This window comes from Gasterosteus aculeatus, chromosome Y (assembly GCF_964276395.1).
Source record: "Gasterosteus aculeatus chromosome Y, fGasAcu3.hap1.1, whole genome shotgun sequence".
In the NCBI taxonomy this organism is placed as follows: Eukaryota; Metazoa; Chordata; class Actinopteri; order Perciformes; family Gasterosteidae; genus Gasterosteus; species Gasterosteus aculeatus.
Window position 1 is genome coordinate 9,233,455 of NC_135709.1, and position 26,661 is coordinate 9,260,115.

General features: G+C 46.2%; 2 protein-coding genes and 1 pseudogene across 3 annotated transcripts in view; 1 reads left to right on the forward strand and 2 right to left on the reverse strand.

Moving 5' to 3' along the window:
- The first annotated feature begins 742 nt into the window (after window positions 1–742).
- Window positions 743–4,284, forward strand: LOC120812519 (uncharacterized). The gene is made up of 2 exons (XM_040168617.2): window positions 743–2,016; window positions 2,118–4,284. The coding sequence occupies exons 1-2, from the start codon at window positions 1,194–1,196 to the stop codon at window positions 2,327–2,329; spliced, it is 1,035 nt and encodes a 344-aa protein (XP_040024551.1). The 5' UTR covers window positions 743–1,193; the 3' UTR covers window positions 2,330–4,284.
- Window positions 4,285–7,318: 3,034 nt separating this feature from the next.
- On the reverse strand, window positions 7,319–11,974 carry LOC120812543 (adenosine deaminase 2-A-like; annotated as a pseudogene). Its single transcript, XR_013454867.1, has 7 exons — window positions 11,654–11,974; window positions 10,897–11,113; window positions 9,381–9,905; window positions 9,184–9,292; window positions 8,672–8,829; window positions 8,369–8,571; window positions 7,319–8,282 (listed from the first exon to the last, which is right to left on the reverse strand). The product of XR_013454867.1 is annotated as an adenosine deaminase 2-A-like (transcript).
- A 736-nt stretch (window positions 11,975–12,710) lies between these two features.
- LOC120812481 (chromatin remodeling regulator CECR2-like) overlaps window positions 12,711–26,661 on the reverse strand; it is a 29,296-nt gene continuing 15,345 nt past the window's right edge. The window contains exons 6-19 of the mRNA XM_078097515.1: window positions 26,225–26,283; window positions 25,908–26,068; window positions 23,635–23,724; window positions 23,271–23,424; window positions 21,771–21,900; window positions 21,638–21,675; window positions 21,455–21,546; window positions 21,240–21,366; window positions 20,108–20,475; window positions 19,863–20,003; window positions 18,995–19,784; window positions 16,717–18,616; window positions 15,795–15,863; window positions 12,711–15,560 (exon numbers count right to left, since the gene is read on the reverse strand). Coding sequence (XP_077953641.1) covers window positions 15,812–15,863; window positions 16,717–18,616; window positions 18,995–19,784; window positions 19,863–20,003; window positions 20,108–20,475; window positions 21,240–21,366; window positions 21,455–21,546; window positions 21,638–21,675; window positions 21,771–21,900; window positions 23,271–23,424; window positions 23,635–23,724; window positions 25,908–26,068; window positions 26,225–26,283 — 4,102 coding nt within the window. The 3' untranslated portion in view covers window positions 12,711–15,560; window positions 15,795–15,811. The remainder of the gene's footprint in view (window positions 15,561–15,794; window positions 15,864–16,716; window positions 18,617–18,994; window positions 19,785–19,862; window positions 20,004–20,107; window positions 20,476–21,239; window positions 21,367–21,454; window positions 21,547–21,637; window positions 21,676–21,770; window positions 21,901–23,270; window positions 23,425–23,634; window positions 23,725–25,907; window positions 26,069–26,224; window positions 26,284–26,661) is intronic.

Genomic DNA, 26,661 nt, shown 5'->3' on the forward strand with positions numbered 1-26,661 from the left:
GAATACGCCCAGCTGAGTAAGGTCAAGTTTCATAGAGCCCTTACGCCAGCGGGTGCACCGGCTGAACCTGATGCAATCACCTTCTCTGATGGCAGCGAGCATGCGTATGGTGCCGTCCTGTACCTACGGTGGGCCTGTGACCAAGGGTCCATGGTGAGGCTGGTGGAGTCTAAAGCTAAGCCTTTGGACCACAAGGGGGAAGCAGTCAAGTCAGAGCTTTGTGGAGCAGTATTCGCCGCCCGGTTAAAAAAGTACTTTGAGCAACATGGCCGGATTCAAGTCAAGCAGTGGTACCACTTTGTTGACAGTCAAACAGTCCTTGGTGCAATTCAACGTGAGAGCTATGGCTTTCAGAGATTCTTTGCCAACATGATTGGAGAAACCCAAGGCCGCACGCAACGTCAGGATTGGTGGTGGATCCCTGGAATGCTCAACATTGCTGATATTATCACTCGTGGGGCTGGTCCAAAAGATTTGGATGAAGGTTCACCATGGCAGCAAGGACCAGAGTTCCTGAGTTTACCAGCAAATGAGTGGCCAATTAAGTCTGCAAAGGACGTATCCGCAACTGCCAGAGAGAGTGTTGGAAAGATGCAAAAGAAAACATTTACTGCCGTACTCACAAGAGCTCAGGTGAAGAAAGGGCCACCAGACCTGGAGTGTCGGAGACCACTTGCTGGTGCTGCTGTCCGAAACCTGGTGGATGAAGGACGGTTCAGCAACCTGACTCACCTGGTTAAAGCGATTGTGCTAAGTGCTTTGCAGCTCAAAGCAGGATCTTGGGGACTCCAAAGTGGGAGGCAGTTTCATGAGCCGGGGTCATCACTGCAACAGAGCGCCAAGACGCCTTAAGAGACCTTTTTCTTGCTGCACAAGAGGGCGTGACCTTTCCAACAACCACAACGGACCGGTTGGTAGTCTTCAAAGAAGAAGGAACGGGGCTACTAGTTTGTGGTGGGAGGGTCCAGGCTTTTAATGAAGACCGAGTTAGTGTTTCCCTCTTACCTTACAGTGCCTGGGTTTCAACATTGTTGGTTCGTGAAGCTCACAGCACGGGTCACGAGGGAACAGCTGCGACTCTACTGAAAGTGAGAAAGAGAGCATGGGTCATCAAGGGACGGAGAATTGCTCAAAAAATCATTGAAAACTGTGTGATTTGCAAGAAAGCCAGAGCTAGAAGATGTCGGCAAGTGATGGGTGATCTGCCTCAAGAGAGAACCAGGCCAGCGGCTCCATTTGAATTCACGGCAGTTGACCTGTTTGGACCGTATCTGGTCAAGGATGATGTGAAGAAGAGAGTCTGGATGAAGGTTTCGGGCGTCGTATTCTGCTGTATGGCCAGTAGAGCAATCCACACAGAGCTGGCCAACACCATGTCGACTGAAAGCTTTCTGATGGCTTATCAGAGGTTCACAGCAATTCGAGGACATCCTAAGAAGATTTGGTCCGACCCAGGGACCAATTTTGTTGGTGCCAAACCTGTTCTGGAGGAGTTGTATCAGTTTCTGGATGGTCTGGATAGGCCTGCTGTGGAGGAAACTTCAGCTCAAAATGGAACCAGCTGGCATTGGGAAATCCAGCCGGCTGATTCACCTCATCGAAATGGCTCTGCTGAAGCAGCTGTTCGGATTGTGAAGAAGGCGTTCCAGAGTCTGGGGAGAGAATCAGAGCTCAGTTACAGCGAACTTCAGACGACACTTCAGCTCGCTGCTAATCTGTCGAATGAGCGCCCCATTGATGCCAGGGTGCAGAGCTGTAAAGACACCGTGCAGTACATCACACCCAATGCACTCCTGTTGGGGCGGGCATCATCGAGTGGTGACTGGAAAACATTTGTGTTTACGAGCTACCCCTATAAGAGGCTTCAGGAAATGCAGCACCAGGTCAACAAATTCTGGAGTTCCTGGAGCCAACTTGCCGGCCCTAATCTCTTCGTGAGGAGTAAATGGCACACTACACAGAGGAATGTTGCAGACGGAGATATTGTTTGGCTGTGCGACCAAAATGCATTGAGGGGTAACTTTAAGCTTGGGAGGGTTATAAGTGTCAACCCAGACTCCAGAGGCATAGTACGGGATGTGAAAGTCAGAGTTGTGACAAGCTCCTGTATCCCACAGGTGAGACCTGCAACATCAGCATCCAGGCATCTTGCCTCCAGCATCTGGAGGGACGTTCAGTCCACAATTCTTCATCGGGACGTTCGACGATTGGTGGTTCTGCTGCCAGTGGAGGAGCAGGCAGGAGGCCAAAAAGGGGATCTCTGACCACAAGGTTACTGTGTGCGATCTTTCCAGCGGTTCTCGTGGGAAGATCGAGTGGGAGGTGTTGAGTTGAGTTGCAGACCGAGCCCCTCTCTGGCTGGGAGGTAGATTTAGGTGTGTCTCCCAGGCTGGCGGCGGAGATTTGAATGCACCAGGTGGAGAGGATCTGGCGATCAGGGGGGTTGGAGGCACTCACTCACAGGACAGTGAAGAGCGAGCAGTTTGAGAAAGCGATATTGAAGAGCTTGGAAAGAGGAGACTGCAGGAATAAAGCTTGCAAAGACTGAAGAAGGAGCCGGTGAGCTTTTTGAGTGGCTGACTACTTATGGCATCAAATGCAAGATCAAATGTCCATATATTTAATGTGTGTTTTAAAAAGTATTCAAGCTAAAAGTAATTGGATAAAACTTGATTTGTGTGTATTCAGCAGAGTTAAAAGCTGCTAAAGTTTATAAGGTTAAAATCATCATTAAATAGTGTTTTAAAAATGTATTTAATTTAGTCTTGGGATACTTTAAATTTGGGTTGTCTTTCTACTTATTTTGAGGTTAATTTCCAGTAGATTATAAATTAAGTATGTGATGTTAGGTATGTGAATTGATTATGGTTTCTTGGGTTATATTTCTTTGACCTTCCATTCGTGTTTGTATTTCAAGGTTTTTCACCTGGTTTGACCTGGACAATTTTAAAAATAAAAGGCAAGAAAGCAAAAAAGTCTGAATCTTGGTCATTGAGTGGAATCCAGTCTACACTTCTTAGCAAGCTGCCCTTTCAAGTGGGGATTTTTTTTTTAACAGTTCACCTACTATCGCTCAAGCGGTGAACTTTATATCGGCGGCATCAAGTCCCACAAGTACAACGACAACCGGTGTGTAGCTGACCCTGGGAAAAGAGACACAGAGCCGGGCCTTTACAACTGCAAGGAGGCTATGCAGAAAGGAATAGGGATTTACTGGGACTTCACTCAGGTACTAAAGCAAAGTCTGTAAAAGACCAGGGAGAGAAAGTTGCGTTCAAATGATGACTTTGCATCCTCATGCTTGACACTCAACACCTGTTTTTTTCAAAGCAAAGAAATGAAGAACAGAGACTCAAAAAAATGTCTGGAGATTAAAAAAGGCCAACTTCTAATACAAGAATGCTCTGGCCAAAAATGGGAAATCCAAAACATCATCAAGCCATTTTAAAAGCGTGTGCTTGTGTGTCTGTCTCACTTCTCTTTTCATGGGTCAGTGGATACTTTCACCTGTAAGTGTGTAAAAAGGAAGTCGGTGAAGTTTGACTACTTATTTAAGATGTTTTGTAAATATTATATGAAATTATTTTCCCTAAAAACTTGTTGGTAAGTGGTCAGAACAGAAATAAACGTCATTGCTACTTTAAGGTTTTAGTTCTATAACCATTAGCCAATGATTGCAAATTCTACATCTGAAAACGTTTGCATGTGTTTGGTGCTGTTGGGTGGATATTAGGTTTGAATATATAGTATAAATGTTTTTCTTTGTCATTCATTTACACTTACTAGTGCAAAGTTAGCTGATGCTGAAGTGGACTCCTTACAGAGAAAGTCGAATAAACTGATAAAAGGAAAAGTAAATGGAACAGCAGTCAATAAAGATTAAAACAGAATGACCTATAGATGAATAAACATCCGTGTTCAACCGTTCATCCGTTCATCATTGTCCGAGTTCAACCCCTTAAGCAAAGCCTCCTCCAACCATGGTAGTTTTGTCAATAACTGGTTCCCAACAGGTTAAAAGCTACAGCACAATGGGTCATTTATTATTAATGGTTTGTCTTGTTTTTTTTGTAAAGGCAATGCAATGGAAACTATGTTTTAGTTTATCATAATGAGCGTTAAAAGGAGTCTTGATGTGTTCAATAGCTGGGACTTAATGTGGATATATATGTGGGTTGGTAGTTTTTTGTATTCAAAGCAGACATCTGTGGAGCCCTACACATCTTTTTTGTTAAGGGTGTTATATAGTTGTATAATTTGGAAATAAACATTTATTAAATCGGTTGTTGTAATACATTTTCTAAAACAGTGAGGCTTCTCTCAACGCTGCCTGGCTGGTTAAACAAGTTACTGAATAAAGTGTGGGATCATTTACTGTAACCAAACTTTTGTTTTTGGGAAACATGTCGTTCATTGTGGGAACTGTAATGGTAAAAATATATTATAACATCGTTTTGTACTAAAGCCGTGTCTCAAGTGTCCTGTATTTGACTCTGATGTGCAAAGAGCAGCATGATACAAAATGTTAGTTTGCAGCTGTGTCTTGAGAAGGGAGGACGGTTGACTCGATCTCATAGAAGCTTCAAAACAAAGGACTTCTGTTCATGGCCTTGGTTCATATCTTATTCGGTACGAAAGTTCCGGATCCAAGTTTTACTTTTATGTCAATTAATTATGATTTGTACCGGCCACTGAGGAGTATCTTGTGTGTGTGTGTGCTACCCTCAGCTTCACCTGGGTTCTTATCTCAACCTGCTTTGCAGCTTCTCGTAACTGGCACAGAGAATGTCCTTCACATGTGTATAAAATCTCAGCGCTTTTACTGCTCGGAGATGCCATTTCCACAGAGCACCGTGATACGTGCCTGTGTATTTGACCTCCTGCTTGCAAGCAATAAATGGACTTTTTGCAACTTTGATCATTCATCAAGACTCTGTTTTATCAGACAAATCATTCTCTTCTACCGAGCTTTTATTGAAATATTCCATAACAGAACATAAAGAAGGCAAATCGGCAGGTTGCAACTAATTGACGAGCTAAACTGTGCAACTGAGTGTAACGGCCGTAATCGTGTGAAGGCAGGTGTTCCTGAGGTGACTTTTACAGAATGAGATCTGACCCCAATGTAGCTGCTAGAGACCGAGCTGTACAATCCCAATGGAACTTCATGTATGATAAACGAGAGGAGCCAGTTAATAAATTACAACACTGAACAACATGGTTGTAACATTTGCTTGTGGCAAGTCTGTTATTCAAAATGTTTGTCTAATTTCTTACAAATAAGGCTCTAGCTTAAGCTTAGTCAGAAACACTATGCTTTTGTGTGCTTAAATGTTTATTTCCTGTACATCTGCCATCCACATTTCACGCATGCGGATCATTTCCGTGTTTGAGGCTGTCAATCTTACAATTTTATCAGTTGGTGTCTTCTGTCCAATAGCACAATGAAACAATTACACCTTTAGCTTACCGTCTTAAATGTCCATGATTCCTGATCTTGGGCCCCTCAGAGATTAGTAAAACTAGTCTTTGGTTGGAATTTACAAAATACAAACTTTAAAAGAAGTTAAAAGGTTAAAAAATAGATCAAGAAAAAAAAGAGAAAATAAAAAGAGTCAACATTTAAAAGACTCTTAAAAGTGTTTGAGTTTTAAAAATTTGGAGGCCTGCAAGCTCTAGAACCTCAAGAGCCTTTCAGTCCTGATTCTTCGTTCAGACGTTCATCAAAACAGGACATTTAAGGTTTGCAACAGGAGACAGAGCTGTTCCTAACATTCATACATTATATTTTTGACCTATTCACAAGTAGAAAATATTAGAAAATAGGTCTTCTTGAATCATTTATTCTAACCTTGGACCGCTTCGGTTTAACTAATCAATTCAGGATTGAAGTGTGAAAAATACAATAATATTGTTGGTTAATTATGCTTTATGTTTAATAGGAATAAGCCAAAAGTCTCAATTTTCTAATTGTCTTAAGGTATTGCATTGCGTTCAACCAGTACTCCCTCTTCTTTGGAGGTGTGTTTGTTCCTAAATGAAATGAACAGTGATGTATACAACTATGGTCGCCTAAGGCTAAACATCACATGAAACCAACAGCACTGCATGCATCCATCTCATTAACAGAGAAGATAAACAGACACAAGAAAATGTAATCAAATCGATGGTTTAAATACACGTATACTGTCATCTACTGGTAGAGATGGAGAACGCGTTTACTCAGCGTCTCCTCATGGTGTCGATGCTCTGCTCAGAAACTGCTCAATACAGTGGAAAAACATTATGAAAATGAAACTCAAAGAATGCCTTTGTTAAAATAATTTATGATTGTTTGATATTTTATATCCAGATATCATGCTGTAACTTTATGACATATCTACGGCATATTATTCCGTGACCTTTTTTAAAAGGTGTTTTTATGACATTCTGTACTGTCAAACTATTCTATTTTACTATAATCTTTTGCCTATGGTCTCAATCAATATATTGATCAATTTCATTACTTTTGGCTGTGTCGAATATTTTGGACACATAATTATGAATAAACTTCATTAAAGCACATTTCTCTGAAAATAGTAATAAAAAATAATAATTTGTCTCTCTACATTAGGATAGTTCAGGATGCAACATTATGTCAATAATGTTTGCAATATTGCCTAATTTCCATTTATGCACAACACAAGTGACAGGTCACAATGCTTTGATAATCCAATATGAAAGAAATGTTTGTTAAAAATATGACATGCCATTATGTGTGATTGTTAACGGAATAAATACCAAGTCTCACGAGAGCTCGCGACCTTTTGGTTTCTTAGCAACCAGAGTGTAAACAAGAAGTAGCGTAGTTTGAGGCGTCTTACGGGGGATCCGTTTCAAAAACCGTTTTCCGGTCGCGATGTTTAACGTCGAATCAGCCGCGGACTGCGTCGCGAGGATGAATCTGCAAACGCGTCGCGACAGAGAGACCGAAAGACGGGAGAGGATTTTTAACGACAAAGTGAGGACGATCTGGGTGCGTTTGGACTCGGGCCGTGCGGCTCTGTTACTGGAGAGGCGGCAAGCCAAACTGAACAAGCAGCTGAGACGACAGCTGGACAGCACCAATGTCCGGCTGGCGGAAACTCGCAGACAACAGTCGGTTATTCATTCGTATACGCGCACGGTGGATTTAAGCGCACAGACAAAACCCGGATATGAAAAGAGGATCCATTGACGACAGCTTCTTCTCCCAATTCAACACCTGCAGCAGATGATGGATGGCTGAGTATTGATAATGGTGCAAACCACATGGAATAAAGTAGCTGTACATCCGCAGTTGTTTTTTAGATCATGTCAAATGTATTATTTCAGAAGTTGAAGACATTGTGAACATCATCCAGATGTATTTCAGTCAGTTGTTTGGACACAAAATACAGCCTAAATACATAAAACACTTTTGTTTCTTTGACATAGACATCACATCCATATATCCGCACCAGCTAAAAATGAATGAATTACGTTACATACACTTTGTCATTTAATTTAAGTAGTGGTAGTGTACATGTAAAGGAAATTAGGTGAAAACGATATTCTGGTTTAAAATAGTGGTTCTCAAACTTTCTTTCCCAACCCACTTTGGAAGAAAAATGTTCTTGCTCCACCGCGTCAACAGAATTGTACATTCTATGCTTTTTCAAATAATTTAATAAAAAAATAATGTTCAAGTAAACAAAATTGTTCCATCAGACACAACAAATGAAATGTACAACCATCTTGTTAGTACAACGCAAATAATGTTCTATCTGTGCAAAGAATAACAAATATTTGGTAGAAAATAGTTATGTGTGGCCGTAATTAACCTGTTTTGCAAGAGCGAGATCTAAATAACGTTTGAGAAAAAAAAAAAAATCAGATTTTCCCAATGCGTTCCACCTGTAATACAACTGCTCATATTTGTCGTTCAAGTAATTCCCCTTAAATTGTATGTGGTAAAATCCCCTGTGATCATCAAAAATCCAAAATCAAGAATCCCTTTTTCCTCATTCATCCCAGTGCTTTTCCCCCAGACCAGCTTTGTCGACAAACCTGCTATCCTGTGGAGCCGTTTTCCACATTTGGCTTATTATCATTGAAAATGCACTTGTGCTTTTAAGGTTTCTCAAAAAAAAGCATAAAGGCATTCGAAGATAGCCGCTCAGATGTTTTCTTTCTAAAAAGAATTTTCCGAGACAAACTTATGCCATCTTTCTTTCCACCCAGCCAGCGCTTTGTCCTGTAGCTTTGAATTCAGAGAACTGTACCTGAAAGACGGACAGACAGACGTCAGTGAGCTAACGAACCATCTGTCATGTTTAAATCCCCTTTTGTTTTCTTGTCTCGAGCTCACCTGATAGAGTTCATAGCCAGCTCTTTGAGGGAGCCCAAGTTTGATCTCACCCCACCGAAGCCCACAAACGCTTCGTAGAAGTCATAAGAGAGTCCGGAGGTGGCGAACATGGCGGGGTATTCAGAACTGATGACCAGAGGGTGGTTTTCTGACATCAGCGCAGCTGCCGGGTGGTTTCGCATGTCATTGACCAGCTTCAGCACCTGAACGAGGGGGTGAAAGGCTCATATAGTAATTCACGTGTTTACGTCGTAATCAGTATCTTGAGTAACCACGCTGTGGTCTACATGAGGATAGTGGTACCTGGTTGGAGATGGGACACACTTCCACAGCCACCCCTCTCTTTCTAGACAGCTCCTTGGCCAGTGGGTGTCGCCCCAGAGCAAATCCATGGCCAATACGGGAAGTGTTGAACAATAGAGCGTCCAGCAAGTTCTGGTCCACTTCTGTGCCCTCAACATGCATGCTATTTTGGGAGGTTTTTCTGTACACGATGTGATGCTTGTGAACACCCTCTGATTTCCACTCATGGTGACGGTTTCATCGTGATTGAATTTCTTTGGGTGTGCAACAATTTGAAATATCACAAAAAAGACGACGCAAGATGTTGAACATATATATTTACGATACAGTTTGCATTAGATTACCTTTGCCTTGTCTGCTAAAGTCTCTCCATGTTTAATACAACATTCCTGTGACTTCATGACCATACATTAGTGAGACATCCATATGACGCGTGCCAACAGGTTACCACAGTGAATCTTAATACAGGTATGTATGTACATATATATTAATATATGTATATATGAGCTCACCGGTCTCTCCGGCATGGAAGAAGAAAGGAAGCTTCACCCCTCTCTCTGCTGGCAGTGACAAGGCATCTCTGAAGTACCACAGGGGTCTGCCTTTGTCCTCGCGGCCCACCTGCACCCAAACACACGCTAGTAAAGTAAAGCTTCCTTTCACACATTTAAAACAGTAAAAAAATCTGTCCACACAAACGCATGCTCACCATGTCAAAGCCTGCCATGACTTCTGGGAAGTCTATCTGCAGCTTCATGGCCTCCTCCACGGTGCTGGCCATCACTGACGCATTCACCCGCCTGGTATCAGCACAGTGGGCGACCAATGATTACCGAAGAAGCCCGGGTGGTCCTCCGTGAACTGCTTGGTGACCTCCTGGTAGGTCTTCAGAGTCCAGGCTGTGTCGTGAGTGCTGCCGTCCCACTCGTACGTTTGGGTGACAAAAGCAAACAAAAAAACATTGTTTACCGCCTGTGATACGTTCCACGGATGAGCGACTGCAGCGGGGCTTTGGAGTACCAGCGGGAGCAAAGCTCGCAGTTCCAGGTACATAACGTTGTCCGTGTAGAACTGGGTGAGGCCTTGGTAGTAATAGTCTCTGAACACAGGAGCGTAGGTGACCAGGCCCCACAAGGCGGCGAAGGCCTGCTCAAACCGTTCCCACACCACGTCCTGCGAGGGGTACAGCACCTCCGGGTCCTGATCGCTGAACAGCGTCATGTTGCCCATGATGCTGTGGACGGGGGGACACGTGATCATTTGGTGGCATTTTGTTTCCATCACATTTCCGTGTAGAAACCTGGGAGCTACTTGGAAAAGACGCATTGGCAGAGCTGCTTTCTTGTGTTCGACCAAAATGCAGAAACCAGTAAAATAATGAAACATAAGCTTCAGAACTAATAGCCCATCTCTTTCCTTAATATTTGAAGACTCCTGCTTTTGTATATCCCATCCTTGCATCTTATTCCAAACAGGAAATATATCTCACCTGAGTAGTTGTATGTTGTAAGTTAGCTGCTATTTCAAACTGCCACACCAACGAGTCCTTTCTAAAACCACATTAATATACAGTATATACACTATAGTGTGCTTGGAGTCATGTATTTATGGGCTGCAACAGATGCAACAAAAAGGGAGGGATGATATGTGGGCTTCAGTGGCCGTGAAGGTCTTCTACGAAAGACAAGCCCTGATATCTCTCACTAAATACCGGACACGACACTTGACACAACAAGACATTCAACGTCAATGTGTGGACGAGAGCACATTGGCACATTTCATGGTAAAAGATGAAAATAAGTTTGCATAACACACGGAAAACAACATTGTGGTGACTACAATCCGGTAGAGTCACGTGAGGCTAAGTACGGGAGATTGGTGTGTGGACTCGTTCCAAACAGACGCAGATTCCTCCTGTGAAGTTCATTGATTTTATTGTCCGAAAGTCAAGTTAAAAAACATCCAAGCAGGCGAAGCGATACATGCTGTGCAACGATGCAATAAAGTGCGCTGTAGAATACGGTCAACAAAAAGTATCGTCTCCCGACTCACCCCCATGTCCATACAACCATCACTCCGCCTAGATGCCTACACTCATTCATAAACCACTGCACACCGGCCCACGTGACTCTGATGCTAATTACATTTCAAAATAACCCTATATAGTCATCGGGAAGGTCATATATGTTTAGAACTATGTGAAGCTCACCCAGGGGAAAACCCACCTGTCGTCAAAATCCGTGGTATTGACCATCTTGGCCCTGAGGTTTTCCAGGAGGGTCCAGGGAGAGCAGCGCGGCAGAGCTTTGGGCCATCGGGACGAGAAGAAGAACCTGATGGACCGCTTGTCAGTGAGGCTGTAGCAGTGGGGGCGATAGGTGGCGTTCTTCATCAGCCACTCCACGTCTATCATGGAGAAGTTGTGGACGTGGAGAGCTCCCCCTGAAACGGCGAATTACACGACTATGAACAGCCTGGTCTTCACGTACAAGTCTGCTTGGTTTTTATTGACCACTCGTAGATATTCCCTGCGCGCAAACATCAGACATTTTGTGATTATCCAGCAACTTTTGAGACCACTTGTATCACTGATTGTCTCCATGGAAACAAAATCAGAGTGGCTCGTAGCTTTTTTTCTTAGTGCCAACATGATTGTTTTAAAAAAAACAATTAGTTTAAAATTAGAACAATGGAGAATTGTCTTCAAATGTCTGGTTCTGTCCATTAACTAAAATGATTCAGTTTACCCACCGAGAAGCTATAGGGATTTATTTAGGGATTCATCAATTATCATTTCAGCCTCTTTACTTCTGTTAATGTATCAATAAATTTCCACTTGTGGAAGTGGAATTGACCGATTCCTAATGTTTATACAGATTAACATTATAACCAGATCATCATTTCACATGGTGTGTCAAAAATAAGGCTTATTGTTTTCGGAGTTCATTATAAAAAGCTATGCGCACGGCAAACTGGACACACCTTTGGGCATCTTCTGCAGCAGGTGGAAGATGGGACTGGTCCTGATGAGGGGCCTGGCCCCTGAAGAAGTGCATGGCGGTCCGCCCTCCACGTCTCCTTCTGCTTCATCTTCAACAAGGCGGCGTCCAGCCACTGCTCGGCGGCGGTCAGCGGCAGCCGGCCGCCGGTCTGCTTGGAGGCCTCCCGCCGTATGAGGTCGTCTCTCTGGCGGGGGTCCGGCGCGGCCATCCCGCTGCCGAGGCAGCACAGGAGCAGACAGGCAGCGGCCGCCGCCGGGGGCGCAGCAGCGACACTGCCACCATGCCGCCGGGGCCTGATTGTTTTTTTTCGGAGAGAAGACATGAAGACGGTTAGTCGGGAAAAGCTGGTTCCGTTTTTTTTTTTTTTTTTGTACCAGCTGTTGACCAGCTGAATTTAAAAAAAAGAAACGAGAACCATCAGCGGAAATGAAGAGGAAATGAGAGCCGGCGTTTGCTGACATAAAGTTACATCTTAGACTTGCGTTTATTTGAGAAGGAGACATTTGGGCTAGGCTGGAAAGAGACAAAACAAGAATGCCAACTTAATCTTATTATGGTGAAACATCGCCATTTAAAGGATAGCTGGTGCTTTAGCAGCTTAACGTTAGCTGACAGCTGGCGACGGTTCGACGGTAAACAGGCTGGAGCCATAAACAGAACGAGTACGTCGGTTACACGGTGACAGCTCGGAATACGTGTGTGTGTGTGTGTGTGTGTGTGTGTGTGTGTGTGTGTGTGTGTGTGTGTGTGTGTGTGTGTGTGTGTGTGTGTGTGTGTGTGTGTGTGTGTGTGTGTGGAACTATGTGTAGAATAGCTTACTTTATTAGCGCAGGGTCACGAAAGAAAATTGATTCAAGATTGATTCAAGATAAAAATATATGGTGCGTACACGACGAACAAACAAAGCGTGTCGGGACTCGCTTCTCGATCCAGTCCCTATAATTCCAAAACACACGTTCACATACAGGGACAACAGGGACGAGCTGTTACATGAGATCGTGATACCTCAGATGAGTACATTAAATTCAGTGTACCACTTTCTGTTTCAATTCTAACAGATTTATTTAGTAGAAGAAATGAGCATCTCAAAAGGTTGGATACACAATGCGCAAAGATACTCGATTGCACACTTCTGTCGACAACTATTTTCAAAGACATGTTGTATTGGAAATGCACCATAAAAAAGTCTTTTGTTTGCTTCTGTTTCACTGAAAGCATTCCAATCCAACAAAATATTGTTGGAGAAAAGTCATTTATTTCTAAGAAATGTACAGTATAGAAAATACTCTGTTCCATTTCCAAAATAATCTATGTCAGTCAGATAAGAACTTGTAAACGTCGCTGAAAATTAAACGCAGTTCTTATTTAAACGCCACCATGCCACTGAGGTAAAAGACAACTGCTTGAAAGAGAAAAAAAAGAACAGAAACGTACATCACATTTATATTAAAACAAGTCATCAAATGTACAAAGATGCTTAAGAAGGAAAATAAATATGATTCACATTTAAATCACGTCTAAATGGTTTTCACTAGTGCAGGGAGGACAGCAGAGTAAAAGTGAGAGATGAACGCACACTTTCGATCATCTGGTGCCAATTCCACACCAGCAACACACACACACACACACACACACACATACACACTCACACGCACACGCACACACATGCACACGCACAGGTACAACCTCAGACATCCACACTGTCCTTCATGCATTAGACAGCGCGAGTGAACACACTACCTGAAAAGTGACCTATTGGGCACAACTTGAAACCACTGCCTATTTCCACTAAATAGTCTTGTGCGACACATTTAGAACATTTTGCTCACAGCTTCTAGTACTTTTCTATTCCACCATACTGAAAGATTTCCCCGCAACGCCTTAGGTACCTACTACTGAAGAACATCGTAAACCCATTATGACGGCTCGTCTCTGTGCGCTCTATTAAGAGACCAGAGACTGGAACGCAGCTTGAGACCAATTTACAGACTGCTGCTCCGGACATGCAGCGTTGTATTGCCCTCAACACTTCAAAAAAAAAATGCTGAAAGTGCCGTCCCCTTAAAATGATTCAAAGACTGATTAATTTACAGAAACGTCTGCCGGTCGGCACAGACGTCCGACACGGCAACCTGTGACCAAAGCGGGTCGTAAGGCCATTTCATTCATTTCAGTTCTGAAAGACTGCACAATAATAGTTGTGCTAAAAATCATCAGCTGGTCACAACGTGTTGACCCGCAGAGCAGGAGAAAGAAGTTTCAGAGACTCAGTTGATGCCAATGAGGTAGATTAATTTACTGTCATCACTAAACTGCACAGGTGGGCTTTCACAGACGCGACGTGGATACGACGAGGTGAAGGTGCAGGGCGGAGCGTCGACGGACATTTTCAATTCATTAGAAAATGCATTGGTAGCCCTTTAAAAATGTGTCCTATTCCTAAATGAATTGTGATTTTAAAAAACTCAAAAGACATCTAATCAACAGGAATGTGGAATAACCCATATTTGATTCATCTCACTTCACAAAAAACAAAGACAGGTGTTGGTGTTGGTGGTGAGGTGGATCCGTTTGCCAGTTTCAGTCCCTTATTCTTTATGCTGCTCCTCCTTCAAATAATGCAGAAAAATACCCGTATATAGAAACTATACCCCCCGAGGACCTGTTTAGTATCAACATGGGGAAGAGGAAGCAATCAGAGAATCAACTACGCAGAGAAATGAGCCGCGAATGAAAAAAAGAAAGTACACACTTTTATGTGTTAATAGTCAGGATTTTAGGGTGTTTTTTCTGCATTTATCAGATAGCAGAATATGTCATTTTAGAATTTCGCCCAGTCCGGGACAGGAGATAAAGGATATATATTCATACATACTATATGTGTAGGACTAGAAACAGGTCTACCAAAGGCCACGAGATCTGCAGACTAAAATCCACAGTGCATCCCAGAGAGTTGTGTTGAGTCTGGATATGAATCGCACTATTTCTGCCAGTCCCGCTCTCCTAGTCCAAGACATTCTTGACAATGAAGGCAGCTATGAAAGGTGCACATAGTTACTCTGGAAGTAGAAGAACAAATGCGCATTGGGGTGAAAGTGGACAGTAACTGGGCTTTCTTCAGGACGGTTCTGCTTTGGACAAATGATCAGTGTTTGTGTACCTTCACACGCAGATAATCTGATGCACACACCGTATTGTCTACACATTCGCTCATACATTCACAAAAAGGTAATCAAGGCAATTACAAGGGGCCTGTGATTTTGACTGGGGGAGGGTGACAGTCTATTAGTACCTCCTTTTCTACACCTGAGTTTAAAAGTAGGGTTGGAACAGAAAATAACAGCATATAAAATTAAAAAGATAAATCAACAGCAGTCCCTCTCATCTTCATCACAGCCCTGCTCAGTTCACTCAGTAGATCAACGGCTCCATCAACTAGGGACAGTCACAAGGACAACAAAGGCAGGCTGTGTTCAGTGTCCTTTAATCCATTACTCATATCTCCGATCGCTCAGAGGGCAGAGGTCAGTCCAGTGTTCGTGAAGGGGGGGCCTCAGTGTTGGTTGGGTTGGCGGCTGCGGCCCTTTGGAGGCTCAAACTCATCTCGTGGTGAGCTGGTCAGTGAAATCTGCTGCCGGTCCCGCAAGAAGGACACATTCACATTAACATTTCACATTATTGTTATTGTCTTGGGTCAACCAGCTCCCCGGTTGGATCCTCAAAGTTCAGCGGTGGGCGAAACACAGGGCCAAGAAGGTTCTTGTCCAGTGTAAGAAAATCCTTAAGAAATGCACATGGAGCAAAGGGTCCATTCTACGGTTTCAGTCTGCGTACCCACGTATTATTCCTCTTGGCTCAGTACTTCCTCCGGTTTGATAAGAACATATCTGAAAGGACAACGACAATTAGAAAAACCTCTCACACATTAAGGACACAGCCTGACGGCCCCATGATTTGATATATGTCCTGGTCCCTTTGGAACTGCATCGATGCCTTATGGCAGAATGTTTATGTTCTTGGGAAAAAACGCCCCATAGGCACTGTCGCGAAAACGTTGGCGGAAAGATGATATTGCGAGAAGCTGCGAGAATTGTGGTGTGTCAAACGCTATTTTTACTCACTCCGAAAACAGTTCCTGTCACACTCCTTGTTTACTGATCGGGCCGCCTGGAGCCGCCATCATCTGCTGCCTGGGACCACGGGAACAAGAAAAGGTTGTCAACAGCTGCCGTTACTGAAGAAGTCCAGTTGCCACTCGGGCACAAATAAAGGTTGTTTTACTGCTACTGGTCTGATATCATTTATAGGCCATCAAAATTGTTGATTCATCTCCCGTCTATCGACTTATAATAACATCACGTCAACAGAGTACAGGCTGAAGGGAAATGAAAGAAGGACACAACCAGCCAACCACACAATAGCTGCAGGTCACAGGCTTTTAAGACGCCGAAAATGTCAAACTCAGCTTAACGGCGGTGGTTTCAGACAAAATAGCATCCATAACACAAGGGCAGTGGATGTTTTGGAGAAGGATATTTTACAGTGTAGATTTGACAGTATTTGGGCTTTTATTGGGCAGTGATTTTGTTTATTGTCCAGGGAGAGACATGGTACAATTACACCTCGAGGTGAACGGCATTTAAATACAGTTTACTATATTACTTGAGTGAATCCGTGTCACAGCCCTTTGTTTTTTCAATATAAGCAAGAGTAGCTTTGTGGTTAATAGAGGAGACTTACTCTGGAATTTAATTCTTCACTGGACTAAAAGACCATTTACGACCACGTGGTAATTTACTATTGGATATCCACATAAAAAGGGGGCAAACCTTTCCTTGAGGCCAAAGGCTTGTTTTGTACTAACCCAACTTCCTTTTTAAGTTAAAATACATTCAAACAGGACTTTTTACCGAGGTTACTGCGGCTCTAATGTCACAAGTCCCCTCGCATTGAAACAAAAACTAATAAACATGGACAGACCACAGAGTCAACTGTAATACAAGACTACAAGCTCTTAGTAACAGACTGAATGAATCCGTTTACCCAGGGTGTAGGAAGTGTTCTGGTGCCATGCCTCTCTGCTGAATCATCATGCATTGGAAGTTTCCTGCGGGCCGAGGGTGTCTGTACATGACCATGCGCGTCTGACCCGGCAAGTAAGGCAGCTGCTGGGGCCGCTGCAGCGCCTCCATCAGATGCGAGTGTGGTCTTTGGGCGGCGTAGCGTCCCGGATCCAGGTACGGCCGGCCATGGTAGGGAACTCCGTCGGCGTTTCCACGGGTCGGAAAAATCATGTGGGACGGAGGAACGCCGCCGTGCTGCATCCCGGGGTGCACGGTACCAGGGTCGAACATGAAGCCGGACACCATGTGCTGCTGGGTGCTGCGGCGGCGGGCCGCGGCGTTGTGGCTGTCCAGGTCCAGGATGTCCCTCGGGCTCTCGGGCCGCTCTGAGCTCTCCTCGTGGGCCCGCTTGGCGGGGCTGCCGCAATCGCTGCTTTCGCACTTCCTCTCCTCCGGGCCGACGGGGCGTGGCGCTACTTCGGCCACGGGGCCGGGGGACATCAAGCCGGAGCCCTCGGAGCCCAGCGGCGACACACTGCTCTCCTTCAGCTGCCCGTTGCCTCTGGCGCCGGCTGCACGTAGGTAGCCATTGGGCGACATGGGTTGGTGAGGCTGATAGTGAGGCCGGTGCCACTCCTCCGGAGGGTAACCTCCTCTGCCGTTGGCCTGGTTGTGGATCGGAGCTTGTGAGTGGGGTTGCGGGAAGTAGTGGTGTTGCTGGTACTGATGACTCGGGTACACGTTGGGGTGGGCCTGAGGGTGCTGTTGGCCTGGTGCGTGGTACGGGTAGGCGGTCCCTCCCTGCTGGCGGTAACCGTGGAGGCTGTTGATGGCCTGGTTGTGATACGGGTGGTGAGCAGACGGAGGCATGGGCCGGGTCATGTTTGTTTGGCTGTAGTGTGGATGTAGATTGTTCCCCATGGCATACGGACCCATGGCTCCATTTACCTGGCCTTGGGTGTGAGGAGGCATGGCTGGATTGTGAACGGGCGCTGGCCCTCCCTGAGCCTGCATACCTGGGTGACCGCCCAACACCTGGGTTTGATGGGGATTGGGGCTAAAAGCCTGTTGTTTGGAAACGCCATTCAAAGGCCCAGATTTCATCATGTGCAGCGGCGGGGCGGCGTTGCCGTCTTTGTCCGTTCTGCTCGGAGGCTCGCTGGGTCTTTGATTCCCATGGTCGGCTGGGCTCGGCTGGGACGGTAGCAGAGGGGTGGGACGGCTGGGTGGCAGCCAGGTGAGGGGAACTGGATGAGGGGGTCCAGGCTGGGCTCCTTGTGTGGCATTCTGTGGCATCCCGTGCATGGGACTGCTCTGTGTAGGGCGTGGAGAGGTGTTTTGGGGGACGCAATGAGGGGGAAGGAGAGAGCTTACTGGCTGGGGAGAGCTCTGAGGGGGGCATTGGAGCGGCGTGCTCTGGCTCGCCTGAGGTCGCTGCTGCTCACTTTGCCGGTGTGCATCCTGTACGTGTGACGGGTTGCTCTCCAACATTCGCTGAGGGGAATGCAGCGGCGGCAAGTTCTGGTGAAGAAGGGCGGGGCTTCGAGCTTTTTGCCGTGGGGTGTCATGCATTGGCTGCGGGTGGTTGGGGTGGGCGTGGTCAGTGGTGCTGTTGTTACTGGAGTTGAGATAGGACAAAACACTCGTGGCCCTCATGTGTTCAGTTGGACACTGGCTGGCAGAGTGTCTCTGGCCATCTACCTCAGGCTTGTGGCTCGCTGTGGAGAGCCTCAGTCCAGACGGATTCTCCTCCAATTTGCCCGAGTTAGAAGCTGGGGGGCTCTGCATTCTCTCTGATAGCCCAGTGAGTCTTTCTGTGGGGCTACGAATGGAAGGGGGCTCTTGGTGTAATGAAGCTTCATCCGAAATGTTGGCGGATTCTGTTGACAAACGACAAAATGCAAGAAAGGTTAGCATTGGGAGTTGTGGGGGAGGTTAGCATTAAAATTACAAGACTTGTTAATAAAGGCAATACCATCTTGTGTTGTTTTAAAAAATATGAGAAAAAAAAAATCATATGAAATCCTCAAAACCAGATAAGAGAGTAAATCTATCCCGTAAAAGTGAGATTTGCAGCCAGGGAGAAATCCCACTAAAACAATGAATATTCATGAGCCCCTTGCAGGGAAAATTTAGGAAAAAACAAATTGCAAAGAGCAACCACACTACGCTCTTGTAGCAACTCTTTCTTTTAGAAAGGTCGGCCTGGTTTATGTATAGATGGCCAGTTAAACACTGAAAGAGAAGGTTGCGTCTACCTTTGGGCCGCATGTCTGTCTGTTGAGAAGGCTGGCTGTCTGGCCCATTGTCTGTAGCGGGACGCAGCAGCTGAACCTCAGGGGCAGGGGGAGGCTGCTGAGAGGGGTGAGCTGGGATGCTGACAATTCCTGACGGGGGCCCATTCGGCTGAAAGTTGCCGATGTGCTGATGAGGGGTACCAGCAGGGGGTCCAGAAGAGGCTGACAGCTGCTGCAGGGCTAGCATCTCCGGGCTCTGCAGCATAGAAGCCAAGCGTGTCCTGCTAGAGGAGTCTGGGTGGGGAACAGGGGAGCGGGAGGACATGGGTCCCGGGGAACCGACCACTGCGGACATTTGATACTGGGCATTGGGCGAGGGGTGGGGGTATCCAGCCGCCTCTGGCCAAGGTTTATGGCCCACTGGAGGGGGAACTCCGCCGTGACTAAAGTTGCGCTGGTTCACCATGTTGGGATCTTGCATTCCCATCCCGTTGGGTCTCTCCTGGTGATTCATACCAGTCCACATGTTCGACAGGCCCATTCCGGGAGGCCTCAAGCCTGGGTAGTTGTGCTGAGGTCCTTCCGGCCCTAGGAATCTGTTTCCCAAGGGGTTCATGGTGTGTCCCTCCGGACGGTGGTGGGATGGATACATGCTGGCTTCGGGAGGAGGTCCTGGTTGTAGGCCCAAGGGCCGCGGGCCAAGAGACGGGCCGTGAGTTGGACCCATGTAGGGATGCTGCGGCTGGTGTTGGTTAGGATCTGGTCCCATTGGATACCTACGACCCATGTGCCGTCCCTCAACCATGCGATGCTAGGGGCGGAAAGAAAGAAATCAAGTTAGAGATTTTGATTAGTAATCACGTTTTGCCAGTTAATTAGGCTTGCATACCTGTATGTTAAAGTTGTGTGGCAAGCGGTTCAAACTGGGGTCGCCATGCCTGGGAATATGCGCTGGATAAGAGAAGCGGGGATCCATGGCCATTCTCTGGCCATACATGTGTGGACCATGAGGACCGGGCGGACCAAGAAGCTGGAAAGATAACAGAGAGATTCTAAATATTTCTTCAAAATTGTAGACAATTTTAGGCGCAGGGCGTGTTTTTTTAAACTTAGAGGAAATCTTCCTGTGGATACCTGTTGTCCTGGGTGGTACATGCCCCTGATGTCTCCTCGGTGAATGTGCTGCTGGCTTTGGTGATGAGGGGGGGCATTGGCCCAGTGAAGGGAGGGAGGCGGACGCGTCCGTCTGTTGTTCTCTTCGGGGTGGGAGCTGCCCTTGCCCCCTTGGGAGTTTCTCTTGTGTTGGACTTGCTCGGTGCCTTTGATCAGACTTTCGGGTCCCAAATGTTTACTGCTGCCACGATTGCGCTTTTTGTCCTTGCGCTCCTTGTCTTCGCTGCTGATGTGGAACTCCTCGTCCGTGTCGCCGTCCTCGGACGGAAAGTGTTTCAATAGGGCCCGGCTGAAGCACCGTTCTAGAGACTCGGCCATGATGGTGTACTCTGTGGAAAATCCCCCCAAAAAACATCAGCTATGTTCGTATGATAAAACGCAAAGCTAAAAAACAACCCCGTGTTGTGCTGCCTCGTAAACGCAGACACACACTACATACCTGTAGCATATCCACTCATGGTCACTCTGCATGCTGCCAGTCCCCCCCCATCACATAGCACACACAGTCCTACAAACACTTCACTTCGTCCCTCAGTCACTCCTTTGCACTCCAAACACAACGGAACATGTACCCATGGACAACACACTTGCTCCTCTGTTCCCATCCTAGCACCGGCCAACTGACCAGGTCAGAGGGCATAGGATGACCCCTCCTCCTGCTGCTGCCACTGCTGCTCCACCCAGGGCCCCCTGACCACGCTCCTCCCCCCTGTCCCTTGAGAGAGTATTGAGTTGGATGGATGGCTCCAGACAGGGGGCTTAGGAGCTGGAATGTTTCTCTGGCACTGCAGGGCTCAGATCCCCCTGAGCACTAGAGCACAGCTCAATCACTCCTCATTAATCACTGTCAGGCCTGCCCTGGCCCTGGCCCCAACACCCTGTGTTGGGGCCAGGGCCCCCTTTTCCGGCCCCCTTTTCTTTGTCTCCCCCCCCCTCCCCCCAGGCAGTCCCCCCCCCCGCCAATAAAGAAAATCATATATGCACTTCTTCACACAACAGACCCCCCAACTGAAATTGATTTTCATTAGCATTCAAACCGAGGCAAAAATGTGGAGGGAGGAAGCTGCGCTGTCGAGCTGGTTTGTGTGTATACCGCTGTTCTCTCCATTGTACTCGATGCAGTTCTCAAACATGAGCTTCACGTCGGCGGCAAACTCCTCCTTGGCAACGTAGTCCCCATCATTGAGCTTCTTTTCAATGGTGGACAGGTCCATTGGTGTCTGAGGGGATTGGAAGAACAAATAAGTCACTAAATAAAATATCACTAACTACTGTGAGATGCTGGCTCTCATTTCCTGCATTTAGTACCTGGATGATCTCGTGGTAATTGGGGGCGTAGGAATCATCCACAGGCTCCAAGAAAGGCCAAGCGTCTTTATGGGCTTTCAAAACCTCGAGCACTTCAGAGGAGAGATCAGATCGGACATTAGAACCAACATCAACGCAGGTGGAGATGAAGCAGCGGCCTTTAGCAACTGCTCAGAAGCGTACCTTTGTACAGAGTAGTGTAGTCGTCATCAATTTCATAGCTGAAATGTCAAACACGCGACAGGTTAAAAACACATCAACTGCGAGTCATTTTAAGTAGTCAAATGAGGAGCGCAACGTGGACGACGCCTCTTACAACGCTTTATTCTTGCGTGTTCTGTGGACGGGAGAAGAAGGCTCCAGATTCAGGAGTTCAGGTGGCAGGTCTTTTCCCTGAGACAGTAACCAGGCCTTTTCCTCTCGCATCTTCCGCCTCTTGGCTCGCTCTGAGAGAGAAGAATGGCAGGGGAGGGGGGCAATTAGAAGCACAACCAATAAAAACTAAATACTGTAGATACACCAGTCTCGGGAGACTGCAGACCAATTTTAATTGCTTTTCCAAAGGCTCTTGAGCAATTGCTCTTGCTGTCGATTGAGGCTGTCGAGAGAGTCAATGAAAACCAGGCCTCGGCCATCAGAAACAGCCCCAGTGTAGTGACGAAGTCCTAAATGAAGTCTAGTACTGGTTGCTAATACGGTAGATTAGTTTAGACGTGCGCCCGGTGCGCTCGAACACAGCAAAACGGAGAGTTCTGTGAGGTTACAATTATCTTGCATGTTTATTTTACATCCAAATATCATACAACGGCAAAACTTTAACTCATAATACATGTACCCAAAATAACAAACCGCATTGCTCACCACAAAGGCACACACGCACACTGGCACAGTCGAAAACTGTTTGCTTCCCAAATTAGCAACACCTGTGTCTGAGATTCCTGCAGGTTAAATGGCCTACCTGGGCTGATCCGAGGTCAGCTGAGCCACAAAGTACATACAGCCCCCTAGTGGCACAGAGTAAAATTAAATGAAATAATACCAAATGAATATGGCTCCTACACCCAGCTTAGATAGGTAGGGAGAAAGTCATTCGTCAGACATCTTTTCTTCGGCCCGGTTGATCAAAAGAGCGCAGCGTAGAGTGCAAATGCAGCTTTATCTTTTAACATGAGAGGCCTGCCGTGAAAATTAAAAGAGATTTGAGGGAGGATCCCACATTTGCAATGCATACAGAGATCAGGCCCCTTTCTGCTTTTCATCTATAATACATTAATGAGGCTCCTCCAACGAAGCACAATCAGCAGATCACTAACCCTTGACAGATGACATCAGAGGGGTTGGGGGGTGGAGTGGGGGCACGGGACTGATCTCCTGATGCCCTGAGCATTCGCTCTCACAGTCTCTGTGTATTCTACATAAATCAGAGGGCTCAGAGCGCCGCTATGCTACTGTAGATCTTTAAACCGCTACGAGCCAAACCACAGCAGTGGAGATGTGTGGCCTGCGGGTGAGGTGCCCTTCACAATCCATTCTTCCCTTGATCCATTTGCAAGAACGTAAGCAGAGTGCGAAAGGCCCCTACCTGCTGCTTCCAGGTCGCTGATGAAAGAATGTGAAATTATTGATGCTCCTTTGATACTTGACTTTTGGCACTGAGCTCTGTTTATATTTTTAACCCCTCTGCATACCATAGCTGACTTATAACTAATTGGGCTTGCTGCAGTAGATGGGGGACGTGATTCAGATCTGAAAATCAAGGTACCTTGGGAACCGACAGAAGTTTCACATGGTTCCATTTGTGTTACAGACATCTTACCCTCCACAGCTTTGATCTTCTCCATCTTCTCTCTCTGCTGCTCCTCCTGATGGAGCCTTTCCTCTTTGCGTCGTTGCTCGGCCAGCAGGACCTGCCTGTCCAGCTCTTTGTCTTTCTTCTTTTCCTCCTCCTGTGATATGGCCCTCACATTGTCCTGAACACATAGACGCATGATAGTAACTATATCGGTCTTAATCGTGCAATAACAGGAATAATGTGCTAACTGGAAACACTCAAAGCCGAAGGAGGTGCAACTAAAACACCTCTTTGAATTGGTCTAGCTCTGCTGTAGTACACCTGGGGTTTGCCCTTCTACCAAACAGCATGTAGACAGAAACACACACACACACACACACACACACACCTCGTGCTCTCGGTTAAAGTCTTTTCCTGAGAAGCGCTGTGATATGCGAACTGGGGCCGGGTCCAGTAGCCTCTGTTTCTGCTCCCGCTCCTGAGGAAAAAAAAAAAAGGAAAATAAGGAAATAGCCATTAAAGGCACAAATCATAATGCAAGTGGCAACAGATGACAACAATTTGTTATTTCTTTTTCTAAAAGAATTACATTTGTAAGTACATTCCAACATTTTCTTTTCAAATTTCCGGGTGACATCTACGTCTCACATACATACATATCATTTACAATATCATCAGCAAATGACTGATTGAGTCTTGGCCACGCACACACCGGGCCCAGGGGAGGAGCAGTGAGGAGACCGAGGTCACTGGCTCTCCCCTCCCCCGCTGACAGCCTAGCTTAGTCTGGTTGACAAATACACTACGCCGTGATATAGCACCAGATAGCCAGTCCAGCCCATTTAACAGCACAGTATCTTATATTTCTCACTACGCAGCTTAAAAATACTGCCTTTAATCCACATCCCAGTTGGGGATCCAGACATAGCACACAGGAGGAAGAGGGGGAAGGGGGGGAGAACACCAGCCAGCAGAGAGCTCTAAACGGATCCCTTGAAAGCTCGTCTTTATCAGGGACCGGCTTCTGCAGCTCACGTCACAGTTCATCAGAGAAGACGGACTGTGAACAACTGTCGGCCTGCAGCGGCCGACGGCACTGAGAGGTGTCACAATCAGGCTTCTGGTCATTCATAACACAGTAATGAGGCCTAAAGAATGCTTTCGATGCCGCGTGAAGCCTGCGGACGTGTGCGTGCGGGGGCGGCAGAAGAAGAATGGAGACACGGTCGGCACGAGAGGACGGAAATAAGACAGATGTCCACGATCTGATCTATAGTGCCATCTGAAGCTTTTCTGTCCCCGCTCCATCTCTGCCTCGTCTTAGCGCGAAGCCCCAACATATACGGGGGCTCCGCAATCCCTCCGTACGTCACCCCCCCCCCGCGCCAAATCCCTGCTCCACCCAACGCACAGACAATGATGGAGTGCCTCAGGTGTCGACACGCAGAGAGGTCGAGAGAATCCTGCACCGCTGTAGAGCTGTCACTCACGAGGCTTCGTCCTTCGTCAAGGTGAGCTCCTGCCTGCTATCAGAGGCCCATGACAGCAGCCCGAGACAGGTGGAGAACACACACACACACACACACACACACTCTGTATTTGACGTGCTGTAATGTTCACACGAACACAGACAGACACACCCACTAACGCAAATAAAAACTGATGTATTCAAAAATTTAGTCAATATCCGATGGTTCTGGTTGCTTTTAACACTTAACTACGTTTCATGGAGCATGTCACAGTCGTAAACGTAAACATTCTACAAGGGTCTCAGTTGTGTGTATATGAATCACATAAGATGAGAGGAAGCCGTTGCCTAGCAATGCCATATGGTTAAAAATAAAAAAGAGAAACTGCAGATCAATGCAGGGCCTTCCGATTGGATCTCCAGCTGTGTAACACCGGTGGTTTCTTTCACACTGTGATGAGGTGTGATAGAAACCAGTTCCTTCTCTGTAGTTTGTAACATGAAAGTGTCTCTTTAATAAGTCGCCTCAGTGGAAAGGCATGGTTTCAAACACGTATGCAGATTAAACACAAGAGATGATTAACACGAGAAGTCCCCAACATGCTGCTCAGTCCGTAAAACGGATTTCGTTACAAAACTAGTTCTCCACAGTCTGCCCCAGGGCCAACTCCTTCCCAAAGCTGGTGTGCAGAATTCAGGGCAAGCAGAGACCGGCTTCCCTTCCCTTCACCTCTCCTGCAGCTGCCCCAGCTAAAGAGTCCAGGGTCATGAAAGAAACTCCTTGAGGGGGACAGTGATCTATTGCAACATGAAAGTAACCGAGGAGAGGCTGCGCAACCTTTCAAGCTCCATTAGTCCTGCTCCTGCCAATGCCAAAAAGTCATACGGGTAGGGACTATAATTAACATTGATCCGAAAAGGAGGTTATAAAACCAGATGAAAAAGGGATTTTTTTTTTTACTTACCGTGGCCCTTATATGCGGCATACAACTCATGAGAAGATTAGTTTAATATTAAGTTCAAATGAGAATTAAAACACCGGCATATCTGCTCTGGTTGGAATTGGCTGTTTATGAGCTAACATATCATTAATATCGCTCGTGGCCAAAGCCAACAAACTGGACCCGCAGCCCAATGACTATGTGCTGCCGTAATTGGAGCTTATAGCAACAACATCACATTTGGCATCTGACCTTGTGCTCGATCATGCTGCGGATCTCGGGCAAGAAGTTCTGGCTGACGACCCGGTGGAGGTGGCGGTCCTGGGGGGAGGGTTTGTCCTGGATGCTCTCGACCAGACTGACCCATTGCTCCTCCGTGTCGCACACGAGCGACCAAGCGCCTCGCTTGCGGCCTGGTAGAAGCGAAAGAGAGGGAGAGACGTCGACTTATTGATCCTAGTGACGATTGATACAGTGAAACGTGAGGAGAAACACACACACAAATCCACGGACACTTGGATGAGGTCAACATGAAAATAAATGTGCTTATATCCCTCAGATCCCCTCACCTGTGCTAGGGGGGAGATCTTGCGGCCCTTTTTCTGTCGTCACTTCGTTTTCCAGCTTACTGAATGGTAAAAACATTGGAGAATAATACAGGAAAAACTTTTCAGTGAATAATTAATTGTAATGAAACGCCACATGTTTCTGTGACAATTCGGGTTTTTTTTTTTAGACTTTAGATTAGATTCCCAGTCTGCAACTGGAGACAAACAGAGTTATATTCTGCATGTACTCCCTTAGCTTTTGACTGCCTTGTACATAGGGAAACAGGAACACATACTGCAATTTATATGACTGCTCTATGTATCTGTTATATCTTCCACGATATGCATGTTTTTGTCTACAGAAACAATTAAAATACAAAGGGTTTACACGCCAAGAAATGCGCTTCCTTATATCCTTATATTATTATAATTACATTTCAGGTCGAGCAATGATCTAC

Excerpts from the sequence above, each read along its gene's own strand:
- LOC120812519 (XM_040168617.2), top strand. The coding sequence starts at position 1,194 with ATGGGTGATCTGCCTCAAGAGAGAACCAGGCCAGCGGCTCCATTTGAA. Across the intron at positions 2,017-2,117 it reads CGACCAAAATGCATTGAGGG|GTGAGACCTGCAACATCAGC; the intron begins GTAACTTTAAGC and ends TGTATCCCACAG.